Below are 27471 nucleotides of genomic sequence, written 5' to 3'. Positions count from 1 at the left end.
CCCCCATTTACATTCATTCTTATGGGGAAATTGGACTCGCTTAACATTGTTTCACTTAAAGTCGCATTTTTCAGGAACATAACCACAACGTTAAGTGCGGAGTTATTGTAATGCAATATGATGCTGCGACTCTTCTCTGGAAATCCTACTGATTCAACCCAGGTGTGAATGGAGTTCACCCATCTCATAAACCCACCCCATATTTGCCATTCTCTGTTCAGGCGTATCATTGCTGGAAGTGAGGTGAGCAGGTATCTTACTGGTAGAACTGTGTGGCAACAGACTGGAATAACAGAGAATGCTGGAGGTCAGGACTGAGATGCATTGGCACAGCCGTAGGTATAATCTGAGAGGCATTGACAAAGGTTTCATTTTCATTCTTATTTAATATCAATGTTTACCTGATATTTGGGTCACTCTTTTCCATTTGACTATGATAATCAGCTAATAGTATCACTGTGACCGTGTCTGCAAGGTGGGTGTATTTGCTCTGTTTGCCACACACATGCTCGCGCTAGCTCTCCTAGTATATGGCTACATTATGAGCCTGGGCTGTGATTCCCCTGCTCACTTACACATACTGTGCTACTCTCATTGAACGAGCATGATTCTCAATATAATTATAAATAGCAGTGTAGCCATGGTGGCATAGGTAGTGGCAGAGGAGACACCACTAAGCTGGGCACACCGCACCGGAGTCAGGTGGGTAGGTACTCAGCACAGCTAGGGGGTTGTACCAAATTACCGCAAGTTGCACTGCTATGACACTGATATATTCTGAGGTCAGGTTTTACCATCCAGTTTGTTCATCCACAGCAATTCCACCAGTTGTGCTGCCGTTAATCCAGCTTTACACCAGTGTAAAAGCAGAATTGGACTCATACTCTTCATAAAACTAACTTAAACAGAAGCTGGTCCAATAAAAGATGCTCTCTTGCCAACCTGGTCTCTCTTAAATTTTCAGTGGCACTTACCTCATTTCCACTCCTTCAGCCACATTTCCCACTGGTGTAAGTTTCTGATGTCCATGAAGTTATATCAGGGATGAATTGAGTCCTGAGTGAAACTTTTAATTCGTGGAAAAGGCTTTTCAAAAGTGCCCATGTGACTTAGGAGCCTGAGGGCCAGATTTTTAAAGGTATTTAGGCATCTAATAATGCAGATAGGCACGTAGTGGAATTTTCAAAGGCAACCCACCAATCAAAAGAAATCAATGGGAGCTTTTGGTTTTCAAAACATGTACACATCTAACCCCAAGCTCCCACTGGGCCCTGCTCCATAGAAGTGTAGAAGTGGAACCAGACAGAGTGTCTGTGCCCAAGAAGCCAGAGCCAGAAACTCTGCCTGGAGCTGCCCGTACTGAGGGGAGCTTGGAGCTGAGCTCGTAGGCATTTTTGAAAATCCCTCTAGATTCGTATCTGCATCATTAGACACCTAAATACTGTTAAATATCTGGGCCTTGTGCCTAAATGTCATAGTGGCAGGCAAACTAGAAAGATATAGACAAATCAAGAGCTGTAGAATTATTTAGGACTATGGGATTGTTTATCCAGAGAGTGTTGCACTGTTTGAAGAGTATAATGTAGTATGTATGGACTGAAGAGCAGGTAATTACATGGAGCATTGCCTGGAGAGTACTTTACTGTTTATCATAGAATCATAGATTATCAGGGTTGGAAGGGACCTCGGAAGGTATCTAGTCCAACCCCCTGCTCAAAGCAGGACCAATCCCCAGCTAAATCATCCTAGCCAGGGCTTTGTCACGCCAGGCCTTAAAAACCTCTAAGGAAGGAGATTCCACCACCTCCCTAGGTAACCCATTCCAGTGGTTCACCACCCTCCTAGTGAAATAGTTTCCCCTAATATCCAACCTAGACCTCCCCTATTGCAACTTGAGACCATTACTTCTTGTTCTGTCATCTGCCACTACTAAGAACAGCCTAGCTCCATCCTTTTTGGAACCCCCCATCAGGCAGTTGAAGACTGCTATCATTATGTGGGGTAAACATCAGCCAGGGCTATGTTTTATTGTTACTTCTGTCATTTCATTCTGCTGCTGTTTCATTCGCAGCACACAGTAATACCGGACTAAACTGAGCAGTAGAATGATTAAATATGGAATGATAACGTTTACTTATAGTCATGATTAAGTCTACCAAGGGCCTGTACTGCCTGATGCCTAGTAACATCATGTAAACTCTAGCACCTGTAGATGGTATACATTTGCAATCACCCAGTGCCCCCTGCTGGTGAAAATATACATAATGCAATAATTAGTGTTTTATTTTTCTACAGAGGATAATAGTCCGCATATTGCTAGTAGTTATAACAAAGTACTTACTTGTGAAATAGGGTAACCTTTTGAAAAGCACCTAAGGGCTTGTCTACAAAGGCAAATAGTTCAGAATAGCGATAATGGAGTAGCAAATGCCAAACAACTATTCTGCACTAACTCCCATTGTGGACACTTTTACCCTGCATTGCCTTTGTCTGAGTTAGCTTTCACTACTTTGGAAGTGGACTAAGCAGAAAAAGGTGTGGAATAAGAGTGCCCACATGGGGAATGAATGCAGAACAGCTATTGTGCTTTAAAATCACATCCTAGCTTACTTCACAATAACTTCTCTATGTAGACAAGCCTTAAGCAATTTAGGAGCCAATTTTCCTTTTCAAAAGTGACTTGGGCACTTAGAGACAGATTTTTAAAGGGGTTTAGGTGCCTGAACAATGTGAGAGGTATTGATTATGACCAGCAGACAGAGGGCTTGTCTACATGGCTGCAGGGTGGACTATAGGGGTGTGAATTGCAGCATGCACCAAAGTGTATCTGCCTAACAGCGAATGAAAAGGTACCTAGTTCACATTAACATAGTCCTGTTTCAAAGAGGACTACATTAACACAGAGTAACTTTTGGTTTGCACTAGCAGTGTCCACACAGGGCAGTTAGAGCGCAACACTTTGGTGTGCTCTGCAATTCACACACCCTTAGTCCACGCAATGGAGCAGAGTAGCAGCCATGTTAATCTGTATCTGCAAAAAGAAAAGGAGGACTTGTGGCACCTCAGAGACTAACGAATTTATTTGAGCATAAGCTTTCGTGAGCTACAGCTCACTTCATTGGATGCACTGATGAAATGAGCTGTAGCTCATGAAAGCTTATGCTCAAATAAATTTGTTAGTCTCTAAGGTGCCACAAGTCCTCCTTTTCTTTTTTACAATGGAGCAGTAGAGACATGGCTAGAGACTGCACAGACTATCTAATCAGGTGACCTGTCTCAGGTGTCTAACTCCAAGTGGGTTTGCAGCTAAGAATCCCAGGCAGAGAAACCATCAGCCAGGTGCACCAGGGCAGCTACTTGTGCACCTACAGCTTGCTGCTCTCCCCGCCCTTCTCCTGGGCATTTTACTCCTGGCTAATGTAGGGCACTTCCCACTCAGCTGGCCAGTGTCTGAAATCTCTCTCTTCGGTATTTAACTATCCCCAGGCACACCAAATGGAGCCTGGGTGAAACTGAGCTGCCTAATTTAGGGCTAAACCTTCCACTAGGTGGGGGCCACCTGGGGCTGAGCCATTTCTAAATCTTTTTAAAACTCTGGTCCTTAGGAACCTAAGTCTCATGGAAAATCAATGGAACTTAGTCTTCTGAGTCACTCAGATGCTTTTGAAAATGTTACCCACGGTCAATAAGTGAAAGAAGATAATTATTCGAAAACCTTGTAATAATTCTGAATCTTTAACAGTGCAAGTAACTCCCTGTTTTTCCCCATGGGAAGGTTTATCAATGCCCGACGGCGCATTCTGCAGCCCATGCTTGATGCGAGCAATCCAGATCCAGCCCCCAAAGCCAAGAAGATCAAATCCCAGCACCGTCCTACTCAGAGATTCTGGCCCAACTCTATTGCAGCTGGAGTGCTGCAGCAACAAGGAGTCAATCCTAGTACCAATCCTGATGGTAAGAATGGGGCAGGGACATGGCATGGGATTGACTCGGGAAGTCTGTAGTGCACATCTGCCTTTGTTATTGTACTTAATGTCAGTAATTAAGAATGTTTGCCTGTTAACAAGCATGCGATACATTCACACTCTTTGCTTTCAGTTTCTATGGAGTAATGCTAGTTCTGGAGAGGAGAAGTGTGAAGTCTTCTTTCTCGAATTTTATCCAGTTTCTCTCACTGTACTTCTGCATATATTGAGGAGACTCCAGATCACCACATACCAGTTAGTCATGCCCCTCCTGGCTGGAAAACTCTACTGGAGAAACAGTGAGGTTAAAAACAGTGAGACTAGTATAATCAATAAAAATATGTCACACCCCATCCAGCCAGTTACCTCCTTTAGCACCAATCTGCTTACAGGTTTTGATGGACAGGGCTGGGTTCATCTGAATCCTGCATCCAGCTCAGCAGGCTGTAACTTTCTTATTTTCTTCCCATATGAATTTATTTGGTGGTGCATCCTCCCCTCTTGTGCCTTCCTGGCAGGGTCACTGGGGCAGCTTGGAATGGAAATTCCAACCACAGGTAACCCCTACTTACTTGTCAGCTAATTGGAGACTCCCAAGAAATAACACAAACACATACAAGCTATTCAATAGAGTAACTATATTAAAGAGAAAATAAATATAACAGAGTAAAAGACTATCTCAGAGTCACCAGTACCCATGAATTTCCCCAGTCATGTGACCTAGTAAAGCAAAAGTAAAATTTAGTTTCCAGTTGGTACACGTACTTCCCAGCGGCCCTTGATGACCTCTGACTATGATATCTTCTGTAGCAGCAATACACAACTTGTCTGACTTGGCTCAGTACAACCCAAAAGACTCACATGTGGGATAGGATGATAAGTCCCTCCACATGTTTAATAAGCAGCAAGTAATAAAATCCCCAAACCCTTATCTCTGGCTTAAGGACACAGTTCAGGGAGTAGAGGTCTCCCAAACAATGTGCCTGGGTATCTAATTAAAAGATGGTGCACTCACAACTCCATGAATGATCCTCACATTCAGAGATCGACCTGGACTCCTCAGCACTGCTCAGGGGCTGACGATTGCTGCTGGCAGGTGTCCTCTTCCTGCAGGAGTCAGGATCTCCCCGCTCCACAAAGGGGTGCAGGGCTCAAGTGCAGATTATAACAACTCTGCGAAAACCACAACTCCTGATCTCCTGCCCCAGTGCTCAGCTACACTCCCAGCAGGGGGGCAGCCCTGAGCGAGCACCAGAGCAGCACTGGCCACGTGGGCCCTGGTCTGTCTAGGAGCTGTAAGGCTCACGCTGCCCGGCTGGGGAGAGCTCTCCTGAGGAGTGAAAGCACTAAGCTGAGGGATGCTGCTGTCAGGCACCTGGAGGCCAGTTCTCAGGGGGATCCTGCATGCAGCTCACCAGCTCCCCCATAACAGACCTGCCCCTTCAGTGGCTGGCTCCAGCTCCTCCAAAATGGCTTCTCCCCTCTCCCAGTGCTCCCAGGGGTGGCATCTTACATCCTGCTGGTCAACCTAGCTCTTCTTCCGGGGCTCTGACTTGTCAGTCATATGACTCTACTCCCCACCACCCCCAGGCATGACCCCTCCTCTGAGCAGGCAGCTGGTGGCCATCCAGGCACGCTGCCATCCTTCCTCCTCGCTCCCTCGGGACTGCTCACAGTCTCCGAATCTGCCCTTGGCCCCCCTTCCTCCCAGGGACAGCATACCTCTCCCTGTGCAAGCAGCACATAGAGCCATGGACCAAGCTGAGCTTCCTGGGGGTTACATTGTATCATTAAATGTCTCCCTTTGGGAGGATGGGTTGCCAGATTCTCTTAGGAAGCCGTTTATTGTAAGGCACTTGTTCAAGAAACCTTTCTAAACATTTGTAATGTTGATAAATAGAGGAAGTTTGTGAGAATGGGATGTCAAAGCAACTCCATAAATATTCAAAGCACTCTGATTTATTCAGATTAGCTTGGCTGTGGTGTGTCTCATTGTAGGCTAGGTACTTAATGGAGACTGTGCTTCTTTAATTTAGGGTGACCAGATTTCCTGATTTTATAGGGACAGTCCTGATATTTGGGGCTTTTTCTTATATAGGCACCTATTACCCCCCACCCCCATCCCAATTTTTCATACTTGCTGTCTGGTCACCCTACTTTCATTGGTCAATGATCTTCTGCTGGAGGTGAATGAGAACCAAGTACCCATGCAAATTCTGCTAGATCTGTCAGCTGACTTGATATTGTTGACTCTGAGATGTAGCTGATATGGTTCTAGACAGTCAATCTTGAGTGGTTCCATTATTTTCTTGCTGAGAGAACCTATAAAGGAAGTGTTGGGAGACTGCTCCAAAGATACTGCAGACATCTCTTGTCACTCCTCCTGTTTTACCTGTATATGAGGCCATTGGTTCCTTTATTGTAGAAGATTTTAAAATTGCAAGAGATTTTGCATAGTGTAAGGTGGGTAGGTGACACCCAACTGGGGTGTCTCCTTTTCTCCCCTCAGTTATTGCTCTTGTCAGTTGTTGGCTATGTGTGTTGGCTATGTTCTCACTGTGTCCTGTGCCAGTTCTGCGCAGGTAGCTGACACAGCAGACCTGGATCAAACTGCCCAAGAAGACCACAGACTCGGTTCAGTGGAAAGGCAGTCGACCAGATTTATTATTGATGAAGCACGGTCTTAGTATCCCATAGACTCTACAGGACCACCAACACATGTATGCCCATTACAGTGGACCAGTTCAGTGAACGGCAGGACTTTCCATTACCCTCTCGGCCAGCCAAAGACACTCCCTCTGCAACCCCTCTTTTATAACTGATACAAATAAGTTACATACTGCTCCTCTGACATGGCTAGTTACCACCCTTTACCTTCTACCTGTTGTCTCCATCAAAACATCTCTATCCATTACCCTATCATTCAGATCTTATCTTTAAGAGGGGTCAGCATGTCCTTGCGTCATCTTCAGGAAGTGTGTTTACCCTTGTATCAGGGTTTTCTGGCACACTCCTCTGGAATGTGTTTATGCAAGTGTCCAGTGCCTACCACTTCTTAGCCAGGTTCTTGTCAGGTTCTGTGAACTTGAAAGCAGGCATGTTTTGTAATAGGGCCTGACTTTTGTTCACAGCCTAACTCTTGCTAACTTTGCTTATATCAGCAGGACTGGATTTTAGTACAGGTCTTGGGTCTTACCAGGCCCCTTATACCTGGCCTCATGTCTCAGGCTCTTTCTACTACAGCTCTGCATGCTTCAGGGAATGTTGGGAGCCCCAGGAAGTCTCCCAACTATGCACCAACATCTCCTGCTGCTCACTGAAGCTCCTCTGGTTAGGAGTCATCACTTCGCCAGCCAAGGAGAATGGGAAGGTCTTAGGAGCATAGTTCTTCCAGTCAGTGGAGAGGGGGATGAGTAGGAGCTACCTGTTCCCTTTTATTTAACCTCTGGCTCTAGCTATATCAGTATGTCACAATGAGCCTTGTATATTTCAGTATTATTGGCCATTCTCTTAGAATGCTGTGATGTTTTTAATATGGGCATTTCACAAAGTTCTTTAAGTATTTCTCCAACATCACACCCGTAGTCATAACCAGCAGTCTATCTTTTAAGAGGATGGTAGGGTAAGATTTTTCAAACTATTTAAAATTTAAAATGTAATGATCCTCAGTTTACTAATTTGCCTAATGTTGTAGGCATTAGCTCTGAGACAACTTCCTTATTACAATTTTTTCGTAAAGTCTGCCTGACACCGCATTAAATTGCAACAAATATTAGCTATTATTACCGTTCCTATTACTATTAAAGTAGCACCAAGAGTTATCAGGTTAGATTGGGCCCCACTGTGCTAGGTGCTAACAAAGATACCGTGAGAGATGCTCTCTGCTCCAAAGAGCTTGCAATCTAAATAGACAAGAGTGGGAGGGTAAAGAGAAAGGAAGCAGATTGCCCAGGATTATACAAAGAGAGCCAGGAATAGCAGCCACAACTTCTGACTCCAAGTCTAGTACCCCATCCAGTAGACCTAGTTGCCTCAGCACTCTGGCTCCCCTAAGTAGTAAAACAGGTTGCTAGTTTTTAAGATGCACCAGAGACAAATTTTAAGGTGATGGAAATAGTGGTTTAAGTTACGTATTGGTGAGGGTGAGTATAAGATGGATGAATTCACATAGCTGCTGAGATGCTGGGGATGTAACAGGAAAACAACCAACAGGACAGCGTAAGATAAAGTAAGCCCCAAAGTGGAAGTGTCAGAATTGAGGTTGCCGGTGCATATGTAATATGATAGTCTTTAATTACATGATCACATACTCTTTTTCCACAGGACCCTGCCTCATGCAGTACAGAGAAAGGACCGTGCTCAGGGAATGAGCCAGCTATTCAGTATTTCCTTTCATTCTCATCATTCTGTGTGTGGCCCCCGCTTTATCTAGTGCCACCATCCAAACCCTGCACCAAATATTAAATTATTAATTTCCTGTTGGGCTTTTCTATGGCACTCATCATTGTGATATCTGAAACTCTCAACCAGTATTGAATGTATCTTCACAACTCCATTGAAGTTATGAGTGTATTATTTGCCCCATTTTACAGATGGGAAAACTGAGATGAAGTGATTTATCAAAGACAGATTTCAGGACCACCTGATTTCCAGTCCCATGTTCATTCTTCCAGCCCACAATCTATTACTGCTAGCAGGACTGAGCAACTCCCAGTGACTTTAGTTGCAGTTGTGAGCGCTCAGCACTTCTGCAAATCAGTCCCAGGTGTCTCTCTGTCAGACCCAGGTGAGTAAGGAACACACAATTAGTGGCCATCTATAGAAATGTGGATTAACATAACTTGTCCCGCATCACACAGGAACTCTGAAGCAGAGCTGGAGAAAGAATTCCGATCTTCTGACAGCTACAGCCTGAATCACAAAATCATCCATTCCTCTTCCTGCAGTCCCCCCTCTCATTCTCTACATGCCTTTCAACTTTAGAGAAAGTAAGGTAGAGGTCCTATAGAACTGCCTCATTCCATACACAGCCCATATTCAATATCTGAGCATCATCCATCCTATGCGCTGAATAAGGTAGAGTCCCGTGATCATGTAATTAAAGACTGTATCATAATATATATGCACAAAGAATGGAATACGATCTTAACTCTGGTATTTCCTAACTTTCAAGTGCTTGACTTTGCAGTTTTATGTTATTTGGACATTTTTTCCAGTGTAATTTCTTTTGTTTTTTAAAAAGAGGAAAATAATTCTGTTGTGTGCATCTGTAAGGGCCCTCATTATGCATCAGCAAGGTCTGAACCTGCATCTCCAGCACAGGCTTTCACAACTCGAGCTGCATTAGCTGGTATCAGGAGAAGGTTGCTAGTCTCTGTGAACCAGCCACCAGAGGCAAATTGAAACAGTGTGAGAGTAACCCCATTTTTAGACATCAGTGCCAAGCACAAAGATATGGAAGGTTCCTTCTAAGAGGCATCATGGCTAAGTGAATGGGATTTGAGTCTTCCTTATGAGAACTATTTTTAAAGGGTAAATGGGATGACCCAGGTAATTGCAGGTCCCCAATGTTCCAAGACTTATAGAAAATCAATATTAAAATTACATGGCACACAGTAAATTGATTCAAAGCTGGCTAACTGATAAGTCTCAAAATGTAATTATAAATAGGCAATCATGATCAAGCAAGAGCGTTACCAATGGCGTTCCAAGGGGATTGTCAATGACCTGGAAGAAACAATAAAATCATCACTGATAAAGTTTGTAGATGATACAAAAATTGGGGAGTGTAAATAATGAAGAGGACAGTTCACTGATACAGAGTGATCTGGATCACTTGCACAAGCAAATATGCATTTTAATACAGCTAAATGTAAATATATATACATCTCATAACAAAGAATATAGGCCATACTTACAGAATGGGGAACTCTATCCTGGGAAGCAATGACTCTGAAAAAGATTTGGAGGTGAACATGAGCTCCCCATGTGATACTGTGGCCAAAAGGGCTAATTCGATCCTGGGATGCGTAAACGGGAATCTCAAGCAATAGAGAATTTATTTTATCTCTGTATTTAGCACTGGTGCAAATGCTGCTGGAATATTGTATCCAGTTTTGGTGTCCACAGTTCAAGAAGGCTGTTGATAAATTGGAGTGGGTTCAGAGAAGAGCCACAAGAATGATTAAAGTATCAAGATGTTCAATCTATTTAGCTTAACAAAGAGAAGGTTAAGGGATGACTTAATTACAGTCTGTAAGTACCTACATGAGGGACACATATTTAATAATGGGTGCTTCCATCTAGCAGGAAAAGGTACAACATGATCCAATGACTGGAATTTGAAGCTAAACAAATTTAGCCTGGAAATAAGGTGTAAATATTTTAACAGTGGGAGTAATGAACCATAGGAGCAATTTAAGAAGGGTTGTGGTATCACTGACTATTTTAAAATCCAGATTGGATGTTTTTCTAAAAGCTCTGCCCTAGGTATTATTGTGAGATACGTTTTTGGCTTCTGTTATGCAAGGGATCAGACTAGATGCTTCCAAAGATCCCTTCTGGCTGGGGAATCTAGGAATAAAACAACTGCTTTAGCTAAACAACCATTTGTAATATTGTTAGAAGACCTCGAACCAACCTTTAATTCTATTATTAAAGACTCAGGGGAGAATTGATTTTTTGCCATATGGGATCAGCCTAAGGTCAACTTGCTCATCACACTTGAAACACCAGCTGTTGGAAGTTAGGTAGGAAATATGGTCTAGAGAAAAGGACCCTGGATGGGGATTGAGGGGACCTCGCTATGGAACTTAGCCCCATTGAGCACCTCTCAATATTTAATGTGTTTATCCTCACAACAGCTCTGTGAGAGATTTTTTTTCCCATTTTTACTGATGGGGAGCTGAGTCACAGAGAAATTAAGGGCTGGATTCACAAGGGGACTTAGGCGTTGCGTCATCTTATTCCTAGGTACCCTGCCACCCAATCAAATTCACAACCCCAAGTTAAGCACTTAGGCTTCCTATCCAATGCCTGGGGAGAGTTAGGTTTTTGGGACATCCTGGACTGAAAGTCACCTTGTTACCCCTTCCTCAGTGAGAGAGAGCCTTGCTGTGGTGCATGCATGCCAACCCCTTCGCACCACAAGCCTTCAACCACTCAGGCACTCTCCTCTGGGCTGTGCCAGTTCTCTTTTGCCTTGCATGTTAACAGTCCCTGAGTCCCCTGATATTCAGTCCCTGTCACTGGCTACTCACAGAAATCCCAGATCCTCTCCCCCAAAAGGAGCAGTTTACCAGTTTTACTGTAAACCTCTGCTCTGGTAAACCACATAGAACTTGTAATGAACCAAAAGAAAGGTTATTTAAGGAAGAACAGAGATTCTACTAGAAACAAAAGAGAGTGAGGGAAACAAATAGCCTTTAAGGTCAGAGTTCAGGGAATCCTCATAGCCAGATGGAGCACTGGACAGGGGAGACTTTAATCTTAGGGACAGGCAAACACCAGGCAAGAATAACTTGCTATCACTGTTCTTTGTGGGCAAAACAAAATCATAAATGAAAACCTGTGTCTAATAAAGTAGGTTCTCCCAAAGTGCAGACAGTTGTACCCAAGAATCAGGATCCAAACTCTGTGAAAACACCACCACTTCACAAGAGGTTTCCTCAGTGAGTAGATACAGCGTGCTTCTCCTTCTCCTGTGCTATACTGAAAACAGCCTTTTGTGTTTGTTCCCAGAAACCCTGTCTTGTTGTGAAGTTCCTTTCTTACCCTCATATGGTTTCAATTGTTTGCAATTGCCTCTGATGTTTTTCCACTGAAAGTTTTAGCATTGCAAAATGCAAATGGGCCATCACTAAAACATATTATCCATTGGTGACTAATTTCTACTCCTAGTCCGTAAACCATCATTTCAATATAAATTATTTTTTCCATAAAATTCACCCGACGTACATTTTGCAACGATTATGAATCTTGAGATGCTACGAGTTCTCTGTAGACACTTTCCATGTTGCTCTTGATGGATAAATATCCTGTAAAATGTGTTTGGTGTGGTGAGTTTGTCAGGTCTGAAGTGAGTGTTGTTTGGAAAGAACCAGAGATCCTTTGTTAAGGAGCTGTGTGTCACAGGCACCAACAAAGGGGCTTTCAGAAGCCAGCAAACTGAGCAGGTCGCCACCTAAGCTAGCCAGGAGTGAAATGAGAAAAAGGGGACAGATCCTCAAAGGTGATGAGGTGCCTAACTCCCATGGACCTGGGCCTAAGGAGTCTGAGTGACAGGTTGAAGGGAGGCACCGCCCTCTCCCTGGGCATCTCTGCCATGAACCTTCTGCTGGAGCTAGGCACCAAATCCAGTCTTTTCTTGTGACGAATCCAAATCCAACTCCTCAGCATACCGCAATAGCCTAAGGGTTAGGGCACTCAGCTAGGGTGTGTGAGACCTCGATTCAAAGCCTTGTTCTACTTGATTTAGATCAGGAACTTGAAACTAGGTCTCCCATGCCAATTCCTGGCTCTTGGGCATTCTGGATGTCACTTTTTGCTTTTTCATAAGAAAGGGCCAACTTGACTTGGGTGCCTCACTGGAGAAGAGGGTTCCCAACTGGGAATGTGGTTGAACTAGACCATTTCTTGTTTAAAGAAAGAAGTTTGTATCCACCAATTCTTAAACTCATAGATTAATGGAACATAAATCTGGTTCTCACTAGGTTTGTGAAATTCCCTTTGAGTCTTCATGTACTGCTGCAGAGTGCTTTCCTAATGACTGTTACATCAGCCAGGAATATTTAAAAAATAATCTTGTGATAGCTTGAGAGTTGGCCAAGTCATGAAGTTGTCAGTCCTAGATTAGAGTCAGAGAGACACTGAGAATTCATATAGGGACATAAGATGAATAAAATCATTGATTTTATAATTGGATAAAAACAAGAAAATTTAACAAAATCACCTCTTAAAATTTCTTGTCACTATTAGACTAAAAGCTGTTTCTGAGCTGCTGTAGACAGCACTGCCTCTAAACTTCACTTATATCACAGATATACAGATTGCATTTCCCCTGCTCTCTGAAGATGCTGCTATAAATAGTTCAAGCAGATGTTGTTTCGATGGGATCCCCGGGACTATGGGACTGCTGTGCCCCCTTAACTCTCCAGTCTGGGCTGTCTCTCACAATGCCTTGCTAGTGACAAGTAGCAAACCCCTCCAGGGGCTGTTATCACTCATCACAACAACATGTGGAACCCCGCAGCCAGCTTGAATGCTGCCAGAGCCACTCATAAATCACAGAGAAAGGCACCAGCCAAATCCCCCCCAGCTCCCAGCCTTGTACCTCAGGAATATACCATCTTACATTGCTCAAGACAAGCAGTGCATATTTATTAATTGGTTCACCACTTCATCAATAGAAAGTGGATATACACCAGCCTTTGTAAATCTGAGCAGGTTAACCAAACACTCCAAGAAAATTCACTGGTAAAGATCAACAGTTAAACAAATTTATTGACTATTAAAGGTAGATTTTAAGTGATTTATAAGTGATAGGCAAAAAATCAGAGTTAGTTACCAAAATAAAACAAAATATAAGCATGCAGTCTAAACTCTCAACCCTATTAGACTGGGCAACATCTAGATTAAGCAGTTTTTCTCACCCCGCTGGATATTGCAGTTCATAGTACACAAGTTTCAGCCTTGAGACCTGGGCCAGTCTCCTCTGTTGGGGTCTTCAGTCTTCTGAGTGTCCTTGTTGCTTGCAGCATAGGTGGGGGAAGGAGAAAGATTCCCCTGCTGGACAATGGCTGGTGATGTCTGTTTAGCATCCACCCGGGTATTCGTTACCTCCCTTGTCATTGTCTCTGGAGAACTAGTATCTGGGCACCTCCAAAAATCCACAGCATATTTTAGTGATAACCATTCAACACTATTCTCATAACTTCATATGCATTAGTGATATACATATTTAGATAGAATAGTGACTTTCAGCAGATCATAACCTTTCCCCTGATACCTCACATGGTCTGCTTTATATGCAATATCACAATTATATATAAATGAGGAATATGGGGGTTACAGGATGCTCCCCAACATATAGAATGTCCCAGTTGTGTTAACTGCTTTTCTTGAATAGTTTCTTATCCTGCACTTTCCCAATATTATATGTTTTAAAAACAGATTAAACAATGAATAATTCAAACAGCCAGAGATTTTACAATCTGATTTGTAAGGCTTTTCTGTGTGTGTGTGTTAATAAGATGGGGAGGGTTGTTATTACTTTACTCATTACTGTTTTTGACCTTAGCTTAAGTGAAGAGCAGTAAACATTGAGGGCAGCTGCCAATGAACTAAAAGTCATAACTCTCCAGATGAGAAGGAGCATTTGGGAAAAGGGGAGGATGAAATGCAGAGACATTTACAAAATAGGGAGAAAAATAAGCACAAGTGCAATAATGTGAAAATGAAAGTGAGAAACAGAGAGAAGATGAAGGAAAAGCAGAGAGGCGTAACATTCAGTGTTGCCAGCTCTTGGAGTTCTCATGATGTTATTGTGAGTCTCACAGTATTAGGTGTTTTTTTAAAGCCCCAGCTCATGGAGGCATATGCTTAGATGAGAATCTCAGCATTCTCCCCCCACCTTTTATTTTTAAGTAAATCGTGGTTGTGGAGAAAAGCTTGAAAACATGATTTTTAAACCAATCTCCTGGATTTTTGAGGGGCCTTACTAATGAATTTTGAAGGCTTAGAGATGGAAGTACTTGTAGAGGTTAGCCTCCCTTTCCCCAAAACTTAGGGATGCTGACATACTTCATTTGCCTTCTGGACCCTTTTTTGCAAACCTGCCTTGGTCTAGCCCCCAGTTATCTCAGAGACTACTTCTCCCCTGATGTCCCACCATGGCAACTTTGCTCAGAAGATACATTCTGGCTAGCAGAACGAAGGGTGATGCTCACAGGAGCAGGAAACAGGGCATCTTAAATATGAAATCCAGTCCCTCTGTCTGTAGATCCCCACTTTTAGAACAGCCTGTAGGTTCACAACTTTCTGTTTAGGCTCCCCACTGACTGCAGGCTGCATTGCAATCATATAGTCATAAAATTTAGAGGTGGAAAGGACCTGTTAGGTCAACCAGTGCACATCCCAAGAATGGGTACAATACAGGGTTGTTCCTTACAGGGTATTTCCCTGTATTCTGACCAGTCTTATTTTAAGTGCCCCAAGCAATGGGGCCTGCTCCATTTGTTTTCGGAGATTGTTCCATACCGAATCCATCTCACTGACAGGGATTCCCTGATGTTGAACCTAAATTTTCCATCTTAATTTCATCCAATTTATCCTAGTTAAACCTCTTGTATATCACTAAGTAATTTCTATTCCTCCTTAGTGTTAATACCTTGTAGATATTTCCAGTCTGTTAGCCTGTCTCTTATAAATTGCAGCTTATTCGTGCTATTCCTGCAAGTCATTTTCTAAACCCTTATTGTCCATCCATCTGTGCAGTGGGTTTCCCCTTCTCTCTTAGGAACTTGGAAGCAGATCAGAGTTTTGACCCTGGGCTGGGCTTCAGGGAACCAGTTCCAGAATTGTCTGCATTCAAGTGGAGCAAATGGCAAGATTCAGGCCTCCATTTTCAGCACAACTATTTTACTATTGCAACTCACTGGCAGTAGCCTGTCTTGTTCTCTGTGTTTCTGGTTAGTTTCCCCAGTGTATTGGATGCATTTTCCAAGATGAGTCTGTTTTAATTATTTTCAGCCCATGTCTCCAATCTTTTTTGATCACTTTTTGATTCTTTTATCCTCACAGGTGTTTGCAACTCCTCCCAATATTGTACCAGATGTAAATGTATTTAGTGCACTGTTCTGCTCTTGTAACACAGTGCTATTTACCATCCCTAGTCTAAGACATGTTTGGTCAGTTGTAGTGTGGAGGCACATAATGTTTGCTCAGTGTTTTGTGGATGATATTGGGCCAGATTCTAAGCTGGTTTAAATTGGTGCAGGTCTGTTGACTTCAGTGGAGCTCTGCTGATTTACATCAGCTGAGGATCTGGCTCATTTTGGTTGGTGGTAACCAAGGTAAAGTGTGATCCAGATATTACAGTGATTGGCAGTTATAAATACATATAATAATAACAATGTTAAAGTGTTGCTTAGAAGAGAAACATTAGCAAAGTGTAAAGAAGTAGCAGGTTGGTGACGTGAGTGCATAGCCTTTCTGGGAATAGACTCTGAAATGCCTGACATATTCAAGCAACCATACACATGTCCCTGAGTGCTTGTGTTCAACTAGCACTCCACGGCATCAGTCAGTGGGAGCTATGGTACCAGCACCCCAGAAAACCTTGACTTGTCACTTGGGCTGGAGGTGCCCAGTGCCATCAACCTAAACATTAAAAAATTACAAATCAGGCCCCTCAAAATCATGCAAATGGCTAAAAATTGAACATTTGAAACCAACAAGCAAACAAATAAAAAGGGTTTTTTTTATTTGCCTCCTGGTTCCTGAGCCTTTTGGGTGCTCTTGGGTCACATTGGCAGGTTTTTCTCCACAACCATGAAGGCTAGAATCTTGTTATTTGAATGAAAGCTTTGATTCTCATATATTGATATGACTCCAGCAGAAGGGACTTCAAGAACAACATCAAATATTGTAAGACTCATGCAAAATTTGTGAAATTTGGCAGCACTGTCAGATGCCAGGTGCGCACAGACATGTTAAGACTCTTGATTTAGCCAGAAGGCTCCTGTTTACAGCTGCCTTCTGAGTTGCTCCTTCGGAGGAGCTTAAATCTCCTTGAGAATTGCAGAGATGCTCTTGGCTTCATCTCTACAAGAAGAGTGGTTCTAGGAGGATTTCCATGGTTAGACTTGGAGGTCTGGCTAGAGTGACACCAGAGTCATTTCTCCCTGCCCAGAGGCATCTGCGAGCTGCAACCAGGGATTGGCAGCAAGAGCAGCATATCCCAGTCAGGCAATGAGCAGCCAGTTAGACATTTGGCAGCCTAACCAGGGCATCTCCCAGCTGATGGCAGAAAGCAGCCTGATCCCCCTCCCAGATGAGGGAAGCAGCAGCCACCCTCAATGGCTAGTATCAGAAACTCAATCACAGCCCTTCTGTCCAGCCCTTGGACAAGGAGCAGCAAGGGCCACAACCTCAAGAAACTGTCAGAGTCACCTGTCCACCAGAAGTTCTTATGTTCTCAAAGTTCCTTCCAGGCTGTAGTTTTACCAGGCTCATGTTCTGGTCATTAGGACATTTTATATCATATATGTAAATAAGGTGATGCATAGTAACAAAATATGCAAATTAATCCATTAAGCAGAAAACCTCCAGAATTGTGAAACTTCAGCTTCAACATGTATGTATACAAGTTTGAACACTTCAACCTCTGTCCCTTTGTGCCTCAGTTTTCCAATCTCTACAGTATGGATAATAGTAATAATAATAATAATAATAATAATAAATTAATAATAATACCCATCTTTTTAAAGCTCTGTTAGATCCTCAGATAAAACTTCCATGTAGTAATATTGACAGTATAGTAGTATTTTCCACACTGAATATGTCAGATTCAAACTTATTACTGAAAATTCAGCTGCTATGTTGTTTTGCCAGAAATATTGATGTGTAATCCTGTGATTACGACTGAAAATGTATTAGGTTAAAGAGAAGGTTTGATTTTCACATCTCGTATTAATGGGAGGTATGGCAAATGCCAACCAATGTGGATCAATCCATAGCAAGTCAGCAGTTGTGGCATTGTTGTCAGATGGCATTGTTGCCTCAGCAAGGTAAAACACGCAAATATAATTCTTTATATCAGGTGTTATTTTCATTTTAGGCTCCTTAATTATGGACAACCTGCAGTCCCTGTCTTCCGATAATGCTACCATTGCTATGCAGCAGGCCATGATGGCAGCTCATGACGACTCACTTGATGGAACAGAAGATGAGGAGGAGGATGAAATGGAGGAAGAAGAAGAAGAAGAACTGGAGGAAGATAATGATGAGCTCCAGACAACGAATGTCAGTGACCTTGGCTTGGACCAGAGTGACTCACTGGAGTAGTAAAGAATTGAAGGTTCCCTGATTTACGGTAGAGCAGATGCCTCCTGGAAAGATGTTTGCCTACCTAAATCAGCAGCCTGAGGAATTTTAGAGGAACCCTGATCTTTGACATACAAGCCCCCCACATCGCTTTAAAAATTATGTATGACAAAATCAAGTAATGATACCCTTACAGAGTGTCCTGCTTGTCTGCAATATACTGCAGCTATGGACAGGAGTGCACGTTTAAGAGACCAGTAGAATGTGCAGGGTTATTATTTAAGTGAAGGACACATGTTTACAAGGCACATATTGTGGCCAGTTTTTTGTTGTTGTTGTTGTTGTTGTTTTTGATAAGAACAAAAGTGTTTTTAGGGCAAGCTGTTTTCTGTATGACTGAGTCTTTGATGGATGTTATCATGCAATGCCTTTTTTGACATGCAGGTGAGAGGCAGGTCTGTTTTCATTTTCACTGCTTTTATGAAAGATTTATAGATGCAAAAGGATTGATGCTTTTTTTAAGTAAAAGATTGTAATGATTATAAATATCTAACTGTAGGGAAATCAGAGTTTGCAAATTGTCAGAATTTAAAACTGAACCTTGAAAGACTTTAGTGTTGGATCCACTTAGATTCCTGATTAGTGCTGATTAAATGAATGTCAACTCTTCAGACTTCCATCTCTTCCTATACCAGAGTGACAAACCCCAGGAAGTACAGATGGGGGACACACATGCTGGTGTAAATCGGTCTGATGATTGGGCACCAGACTGTGAGCTGAACAGCCTTTGTAAGAGAACCGAAAACTTAGAAACTTTTAATTTAATGTTCTGCTTGTGATACAGTCAGTGAAATTTCTAGGCTATAGATGCAATGTCAAATGACCAAGAATGCCCTCAAGTGATGCCATCTAGGTACCATTAAATGTTTAGAAGATCACAAATACTCAGAAACCGATAAAGAAATAATTGGACATTCTTATGTTTTAATGAAATATTGACAAAAATGCTAAATTTGCCTTGTTCACCTGAAACAGTCAGATTTCAGAATGCTGAAAGCAATCTCATATTCTGCTATGCTACAATGCAAGCCATCTCTATTTGATCTCCTGGTTTTGAGAATTCATGGATTTCTGAACTAGGAAAAGGTTTTTTGAGCTAGCTGAAGTTGCTCTCCAGATGGTGAAATATAAAAATGCCCCTTGCATTACTTCAGCCTCTTCTCTGGAATCCCCACCAACTATCCCTTTCAGGTAAAGCATTCTGCCGAGAGATTGACGAAAAACCATCTTGAAATAAGATGCTTATTGAGGCGATGTCTACAGTGCGGCAGGGAGCATGCTTCCCAGTGTGGCTAGACAGACATTTGTTAGCTCTGCTCAAGTTAGTGTGCTAAATATAGTAGAGCTAACAAGTGTCTGTCTAGCCACACTCTCCCGGCCACAGTGTGGACATAGCCTTAAGCATGTTTAATAGCAGGAAGGTGGGATCAAAGCCATAAAAAATTTCTTCACTAAATGTGGAAGACTTTTCATGAAGCACTGGCAAAACTAATCACAGACAAGACTTTCATGAGATCAGAAACATTTGCTGACCTGACTAACATATATACAAATATAGTAAACAAATAAGAATCAGATTATGGATATAAGCACAGAAATGGCGTTAAAGGCCCTCTAGTATTCACACAGTAGGAAGGAAATAAACTCCCCTTGATAGAAAGAGCCTTCACCCCCAAAACATCACTTGCACTCAATCTCATCCTCTCTCCACACACCATGGTAGTGAATGGTAGAACTGAATATGGTTGTGTTATCCATAAAATTTCATTGAATGAACTTTCAGTTCATTTGTAGGAGAACAATTTCAGTGACAAACCTTGGATGGCAATGTTGTGCAGGCTGAGAATGACAGTTAGCAAAACAACTGGGGACCTCCAATTCCACCTTTGAGGAGCAGCCAGTAACTGAGACTGAGGAAGGGCTTCCTGAAATGAATGTATTCCTCCCTACAATGAGCTGATAGTGGAAGCTTAAATAGAAATTTGAGAAAGAAACAATCTTATTTATAATCAGTGTTATAGCGCAATATATGCCTTTCCATGCCATAATTAGATCACATTTCCCCTTTGAAAATGCAGTGGAATTAGGGCAGCCAGAAAATAAGAATTCAATTCCCCTGACATAAAAACACAAGCAAACTGACATTTGCACACCTGAAAGCAACCGCTCAAGAGCCAGTAGCCTGATGGTTAGGATACTCAGCTGTGGGGTAGAAGATGCAGATTCCAGGCCCTGATCTAATTCAAAGCAGGGATTGGACCTGTGTCTCCACATCCTAGTGAAATGTCCTCACCAACAGGCAATAGAGCTGGGTCTTATTTTCACTTCAAAGTTAGGACAACATATCTACGGTGTTCATGGGTTTGAAAAATTCACACTCCCAGAGCGATGTAGGTATGCTGATCTAACCCCTGGAATAGCTGCGGCTAGGTTGATGAAAGATTTCTGCCATTGTCCTACCTACTGCGACTCAGAGAGGTGGATTGCTTACACTGATGGGAGAACCCGTTACATCAGTATAGAAAGTGTCACCGTCAGTGTTATAGCCCTACTGCTATAGCACCTGTAGTGTAGACATGGCTGCAGTCTCTCTCACCTGTTGGAGCTGTGTCACTTTGTATAAACAATTAAATGTTAATTGGACCATAGAGAGATTGTCTCTGTTGCCTGGCTTTCTCTCTCTCTCTCTCTTCCCAGAAATTCCATGCTGGACCTGAGAAATCATCCCGTTGAGAATGATGCATTTCAGTGAAAATGTTTAGTTTTGAAAACTCTGCCTTTTTGAATGAAAAAAATGGTTTGGCAGAAAATTTCCAGCCAGCTGACAGGATGGAAGCTTTTCTTTTCTGGTTAATAGTCTTACTTAAATATGCACACACCCACCAACACCAATCCAGCATTAAGGACGGTGTACACAACTTATTCTTGATGGAGCTAATTAACACACACCGAGTTTTGAGACAGTTGCAGTGACTTTAATGTTTTATGACTGAGTTTGATCTCATTTTTAAATATTATTTTTCTGTAACAATGCTTTTTCCTGGCCCCTGAACTACAGTTTCCAGTTTGCGCCTTCTTTTGCCTCTTGAGCAGTTGAGAGGTTTGATTATCTACAATAAGGGTTGAATCCATGATAATTCCTTGGGAATTTATTGGACTGGCAATGGGCATAAAGGCCTGTTTTCAGTACTGATATGGCGTGAATGTAATATGTAATTTCATAGAAATTTCATTGTAATCTAGTATTAATTCATGTCCATTTATTATAAAGTGCTATTAGATGAGATTTTGCAGCTGTATTTTATTGTGAGTTTATTTATATGTTCTTGATTAAGGATTAGGAATAAAGGATAAGAGAAATCTAGGTCAATGAAAGGGACCCAGTGTTACCCAAGACATGAATTCTCTGAACGTGATTCCCCTTGGCAGGCTTCGAAATTGAAAATTGTTGTAATTCTCAAAGGTTATGTATGAAATTTTAGCCATTCATCATAGCTACCACCTTAACTACCTGGTGAGAATGACTGGAAGACAAGAGCTCTCTGCCTCAGAGAAGGCACAAATTCACTGCTCAATGAAGCTGAAAATATTCTCAAAATCCAGAAGTGCGGTATGTATCTGGACAACAGGAACAGATATGCAGGTCTGAAGAGTCATTTCAGTCTATCCAAGAGAGAGTTACAGGTCACATTGCGCCTTCTGGGCATTCCATACCTCGGACTGTGAGTCCAATATGCTCACAGCTGGTTAAAAAAATTAATGGATTTTTAAATAAAGTAAAGTAAAATAAAATAAAATAAAAAATTCTGAGATTGCTTAGTACATCACCTTGGGCTAATTCATTGCTCTTTTTCCTGCCTTAACCTTTTACTGTTGTCTTCTTGTCTTTCTGCTTGAGGCTTCCATAAGTACAGAATGAATTAGCAGCTCCATTGCTCTTCCAACACATGAAGACAGTTCCTTTCAGAGAACAGGTTGATGGCAGCAGAATATCCCCTTGTAGCTCGAGTCCTCCCTGCAATTCAGCAGGATCCATCCTTCTGCATTAACAGGGCATGGCAGCCCCTCAAGGGACTTGAGAGTAGGAAGGTTTCACTTGAATTATATACCAGAGCTTTTCCAGGCAAAGGTTAAGATATTCTGTCCCTCCTGCCATTGGGTTTCTTTCCCTGTGAGTCAGATCTGGGACTTATGCAAGTATTCCCCTAACTGGGGCAGGGATGAGACTCTCTACCAATGGGATCTGTCCTGGGGCCTGGGTCACACTTGCACTGAAACCAGCCATTGTGTAATAGAGCTCTTTCCTACCAAAATTGATGGTTCTGTTGGGCTGAAACCAGGTCTCTCCTCCCACCAGACTCCACAAGGTTAGAGAAAACTGCAGGAGAAGCAGCTCTGCAGCATCCATGGAGCTCCATGCCAAAGCCAGTTTTCCAGTGGCTAGTCTAGTTCCTCTTGGTACCTTTGTCCTCCTCCTGCAGGGGCTTGGGAGGAAACCTCACAGCCTTAAAGCCCTTTTAGCATTGCAGCCAGGAGAGAATGAAGGAGGTCTTCAGGCTTCCCCTTCTCTAGTGAACGTTCCATGAGAGCGAGAAGCTATAAGGAAAACCTGCTCTTCTTCCTCTCACTACCAGAGGGAGCCTCCAGCCAGACCTTCTAGAAAATTTCCTTTCTCTCCCATTCTACCCTTCCCCTGAGTGTGCAGACAGATATAACCATATTATGTGCCTGCCAAATACACTGAACATTCTGGACAAACAACATCTTGTCAATTTGCCACAGACGAATGATTTCCAGTACCTGACTGATAAAGTTCTTGACTGGAAATCTCATATCAATGGATGACTATGACCTGCCAATGTGATGCAGCCATGAAAAAGGAGGTGGTGTTGCCTTATATAGTAAAAATGTACACATTTTTAATAGAAATAAGAGACAGACTTGTTGAGAGACTCTGGCTAAGGAAAAGGAGAAAAAAAAAACAGGGTGATGTCATGGTAGGTGTCTCCTACAGACCACTCAACCAGGAAGAAGAGGTGGCTGAGCCTTTTTTTAAACAACGAACAAACTCATCCAAAGCACAGGATTTGGTGGTGAGGGGGGACTTCAACTCCACAGGCATCTGTTGGGAAAATAACACAACAGGGCACAGATTATCCAATAAATTTTTGGAATGTATTGGAGACAATTTTTAATTTCAGAAGGTGGAGAAAGCTACTAGGGAGGAGGATGTTCTAGATTTGATTTTGATAAATAGAGAGGAACTGGTTGAGAATTTGAAAGTGGAAGGCAGCTTGGGTGAAAGTGATCATGAAATGACAGAGTTCATGATTCTAAGGAATCGTAGGAGGGAGAACAGCAAAATAAAGACAATGGATTTCAAGAAGGCAGACTTTAGCAAACTCAGGGAGTTGGTAGGTAAAATCCCATGGGAAGCAAGTCTAAGGGGAAAAACAATTGAAGACAGTTGGCAGTTTTTCAAAGAGATATTATTAAGGGCACAAGGTCAAAGTATCCCACTGTGTAAGAAAGATAGGAAGTATAGCAAGAGACCACCCTGGCTTAACCAGGAGAACGTCAATAATCTAAAAATCAAAGGAGTTCTACAAAAAGTGGAAACTCAGTCAAATTACAAAGAATGAATATAAACAAATGACACAAATATGTAGGGACAAAATTAGAATGGCCAAGGCATGAAACGCGATCAAACTAACTAGAGACATAAAGGGTAACAAGAAAACATTCTACGAATACTTTGGAAGCAAGAGGAAGACCAAGGATAAGGTAGGCCCATTACTCAATGTGTGTGTGTGGGGGGGGAAATAATAAAATAAAATGTGGAAATAGCAGAGATGCTTAATTACTTGTCTTTCGGTTTTCACCAAGAAGGTTGGTGATGATTGGACATTTAGCATAGTGAATCTCAGTGAAAATGAGCTAGATCAAAGGTTAAAATAGGAAAAGAACAAAGTTAAAAATTACGTAGACAAATTAGATGTTTTCAAGTCACCAAGGGCTGATGAAATTCATCCTAGAATACTCAAGGAGCTGCCTGAGGTGATATCTGAGCCATTAGTAATTATCTTCAAAAACTCGTGGAAGACGGGATAGATTCCAGAAGACTGCAAACGGGCAAATATAGTGCCAATCTAGCAAAAGGAAAGAAGAAAAAATTGGGGAATTACAAACTAGTCATCTTAACTTCTGTACCTGGAAAGATAATGGCGCAAATAATTAAGAAATCAATTTGCAAACGTCTAGAAGATAATTAGGTGATAAATTACAGTCAACATGGATTTGTCATGAGCAAATTGTGTCAAACCAACCTGAATGCTTTCTTTGACAGAGTAACAAGCATTGTGGATGGGGAAGTGGCAGATATGTATATCTTGACTTTAGTAAAGCTTTTGATATTGTCTTGCATGACCTTCTCATAAACAAGCTAAGGAAATGCAACCTAATGGAGCTTCAATAAGGTGGGTACAAAACTGCCTGGAAAACCATTCCCAGAGAGTTGTTATCAGTTCACAAGCCTGTTGGAAGTGCATGAGTGGGGTCCTGCAGGGATCAGATCTGGGTCTGATTCTGTAAAATAGCTTAATCAATGATTTAGATAATGGCATAAAGGAATAACAGACTTAAAATATTTGTACTTTCCAGAAGTAAGTGGAGCTTACATAGTCACGAAAGCTTATGCTCAAATAAATTTGTTAGTCTCTAAGGTGCCACATTATAAGGCAGGTTTTCTAATTCTTTAATCATTCGTATGGCTCGTCTTTAAACCCTCTCCAATTTATCATCATCCTTCATTAACTGTATACACAGTATTCCAGCAGAGTTCTCACCAGTGCAAATACAGAGATAAAATAACCTTTATACTCCTACTCGAGATTCCCCTGTTTAGGCATCTAGCGATTGCATTAGCCCATTGGGCACAGCATCACACTGGGAGTTTGTGTTCAGTTGATTGTCCACCACAAAGCCTAAACCTTTTCAGATTCACTGCTTCCCAGGATAGAGTTCTCCATCATGTATGTATAGCCTATATTCTTTGGTCCTATATGTACACATTTACATTTAGCCATATTAAGGCAGATATTGTTTGCTTCCACACACTTTATCAAGTCATTCAGATCAGTCTGCATCACTTCATCGGATGCATCGATGAGTGAGCTGTAGCTCACGAAAGCTTATGCTCTAATAAATTTGTTAGTCTCTAAGGTGCCACAAGTACTGCTTTTCTTTTTCTGTTTGGTCTCCTAGCTGAAACTTTTATCCTTCTGTTAAGAAATTCGTGGTAGGCATATAATGCTTCTTCAGAATATCCTTTAGGACCAGGTCTTCAGTTCAGCAGATTCTTGTGGCAAATATAAGTTTTTAAGCATGTTAAATGGTGTTCTTCATGCCAAAGTTAGGAAAACAGCCCTTTGTTTATCAAAAAGAAAAGGAGTACTTGTGGCACCTTAGAGACAGTATCTTCTATTTTGCCTAAAAATACTGCTTGAATCTTTGAAGAAATGTTGCAAAATTTTCCTCTTTTTCATTAATTTGGAAGGTTATAATGACATAAGCAGCCATTTTATCTTTACTCTCTCCTCTGTTCTTTTTTTAACTATTCCATCCTCATTGCCAGTTTGTTGTATATTCTCCCTACTTCCCAGTGGCTTGGGCATTTGCCTACTTTTAAATCCCTGTACCAACTGAGACAGAGCAGTGACTTAACCCGGAGTGCCCCACACGGAGGATGAGTGCTTTGGACTTTGTGTAAGTCAGACTCAACAGATGAGATAGGTAGGGTAAGCGTAGTTTAAGAATCCTGCCTGGCCAGAAGCATGATCTAGGCCGTGAGAAGTTCAGCCTAGTGGATTTGCCCATGCCCACTGACAGATTCTCGTGCCATGGGGAATTTACTGGTGGGAACCTAGGTGCTGGAGGGATAGGTGGCAGCTGAGTAGTATTTTTGAGGATCTAAATTTTGGACTTTGGCATGTTGTGCCATTTAGAAACCTAAATCTTTTTGTGGACCTAGTCCTATGTACCTGTCATTTTGCAAATTAGATTAAAGAGCCAGAATTTTAATGGTATTTAGGCACCTGCCTCCTGTTGAAATCAATGGCTGTTAGGCACCTAAATAGCAGAAAAAAATGGCCCTAAACCTCATTGGGATTTACACTCCTAAATGCATAGAAGCCAGATTTAAAAAGGGACTTAGGAGTCTAAATATGCAAATAGGGGATTTGATTGGGATTTTTAAAAGTGCCTAAGCATGTAATTTCAATTGTCTTCATATCTCACTAGGTGACCATCTGCATCCTTAGGTGCCTAAATACCTTGAAAAATCTGGCCCCAAATCACTTTTGAAAATGAGACTTAAATATCTAAATCAGACATTGCATCCTGAGCAGAGCAAAAAGAAAAGGAGTACTTGTGGCACCTTAGAGACTAACAAATTTATTAGAGCATAAGCTTTCGTGAGCTACAGCTCACTTCATCGGATGCATTTGGTGGAAAAAACAGAGGAGAGATTTATATACACACACACAGAGAACATGAAACAATGGGTTTATCATACACACTGTAAGGAGAGTGATCACTTAAGATAAGCCATCACCAACAGCAGGGGGGGGAAGGAGGAAAACCTTTCATGGTGACAAGCAGGTAGGCTAATTCCAGCAGTTAACAAGAATATCAGAGGAACAGTGGGGGGTGGGGTGGGAGGGAGAAATACCATGGGGAAATAGTTTTACTTTGTGTAATGACTCATCCATTCCCAGTCTCTATTCAAGCCTAAGTTAATTGTATCCAGTTTGCAAATTAATTCCAATTCAGCAGTCTCTCGTTGGAGTCTGTTTTTGAAGCTTTTTTGTTGAAGTATAGCCACTCTTAGGTCTGTGATCGAGTGACCAGAGAGATTGAAGTGTTCTCCAACTGGTTTTTGAATGTTATAATTCTTGACGTCTGATTTGTGTCCATTCATTCTTTTACGTAGAGACTGTCCAGTTTGGCCAATGTACATGGCAGAGGGGCATTGCTGGCACATGATGGCATATATCACATTGGTAGATGCGCAGGTGAACGAGCCTCTGATAGTGTGGCTGATGTGATTAGGCCCTATGATGGTATCCCCTGAATAGATATGTGGACAGAGTTGGCAACGGGCTTTGTTGCAAGGATAGGTTCCTGGGTTAGTGGTTCTGTTGTGTGGTGTGTGGTTGCTGGTGAGTATTTGCTTCAGATTGGGGGGCTGTCTGTAAGCAAGGACTGGTCTGTCTCCCAAGATCTGAGAGAGCGATGGCTCGTCCTTCAGGATAGGTTGTAGATCCTTGATGATGCGTTGGAGGGGTTTTAGTTGGGGGCTGAAGGTGATGGCTAGTGGCGTTCTGTTGTTTTCTTTGTTGGGCCT

At 42.1% G+C, this 27471-nt stretch overlaps 1 protein-coding gene across 7 annotated transcripts in view; it reads left to right on the top strand.

The window, feature by feature from the left end:
* Positions 1-21890, top strand: part of PKNOX2 (PBX/knotted 1 homeobox 2) — a 715219-nt gene extending 693329 nt beyond the window's left edge. For all 7 annotated transcript variants that reach the window (XM_043500983.1, XM_038380894.2, XM_043500981.1 and 4 more), the window contains 2 exons: positions 3776-3954; positions 17803-21890. In XM_043500983.1, coding sequence (XP_043356918.1) covers positions 3776-3954; positions 17803-18029 — 406 coding nt within the window. In that variant the 3' untranslated portion in view covers positions 18030-21890. The remainder of the gene's footprint in view (positions 1-3775; positions 3955-17802) is intronic.
* Positions 21891-27471: the final 5581 nt, after the last annotated feature.

This window comes from Dermochelys coriacea, chromosome 22 (genome assembly GCF_009764565.3).
Source record: "Dermochelys coriacea isolate rDerCor1 chromosome 22, rDerCor1.pri.v4, whole genome shotgun sequence".
In the NCBI taxonomy this organism is placed as follows: domain Eukaryota; kingdom Metazoa; phylum Chordata; order Testudines; family Dermochelyidae; genus Dermochelys; species Dermochelys coriacea.
Note: the sequence above shows the minus strand (reverse complement) of the source record. Positions and strands in the feature narration are given on the sequence as shown.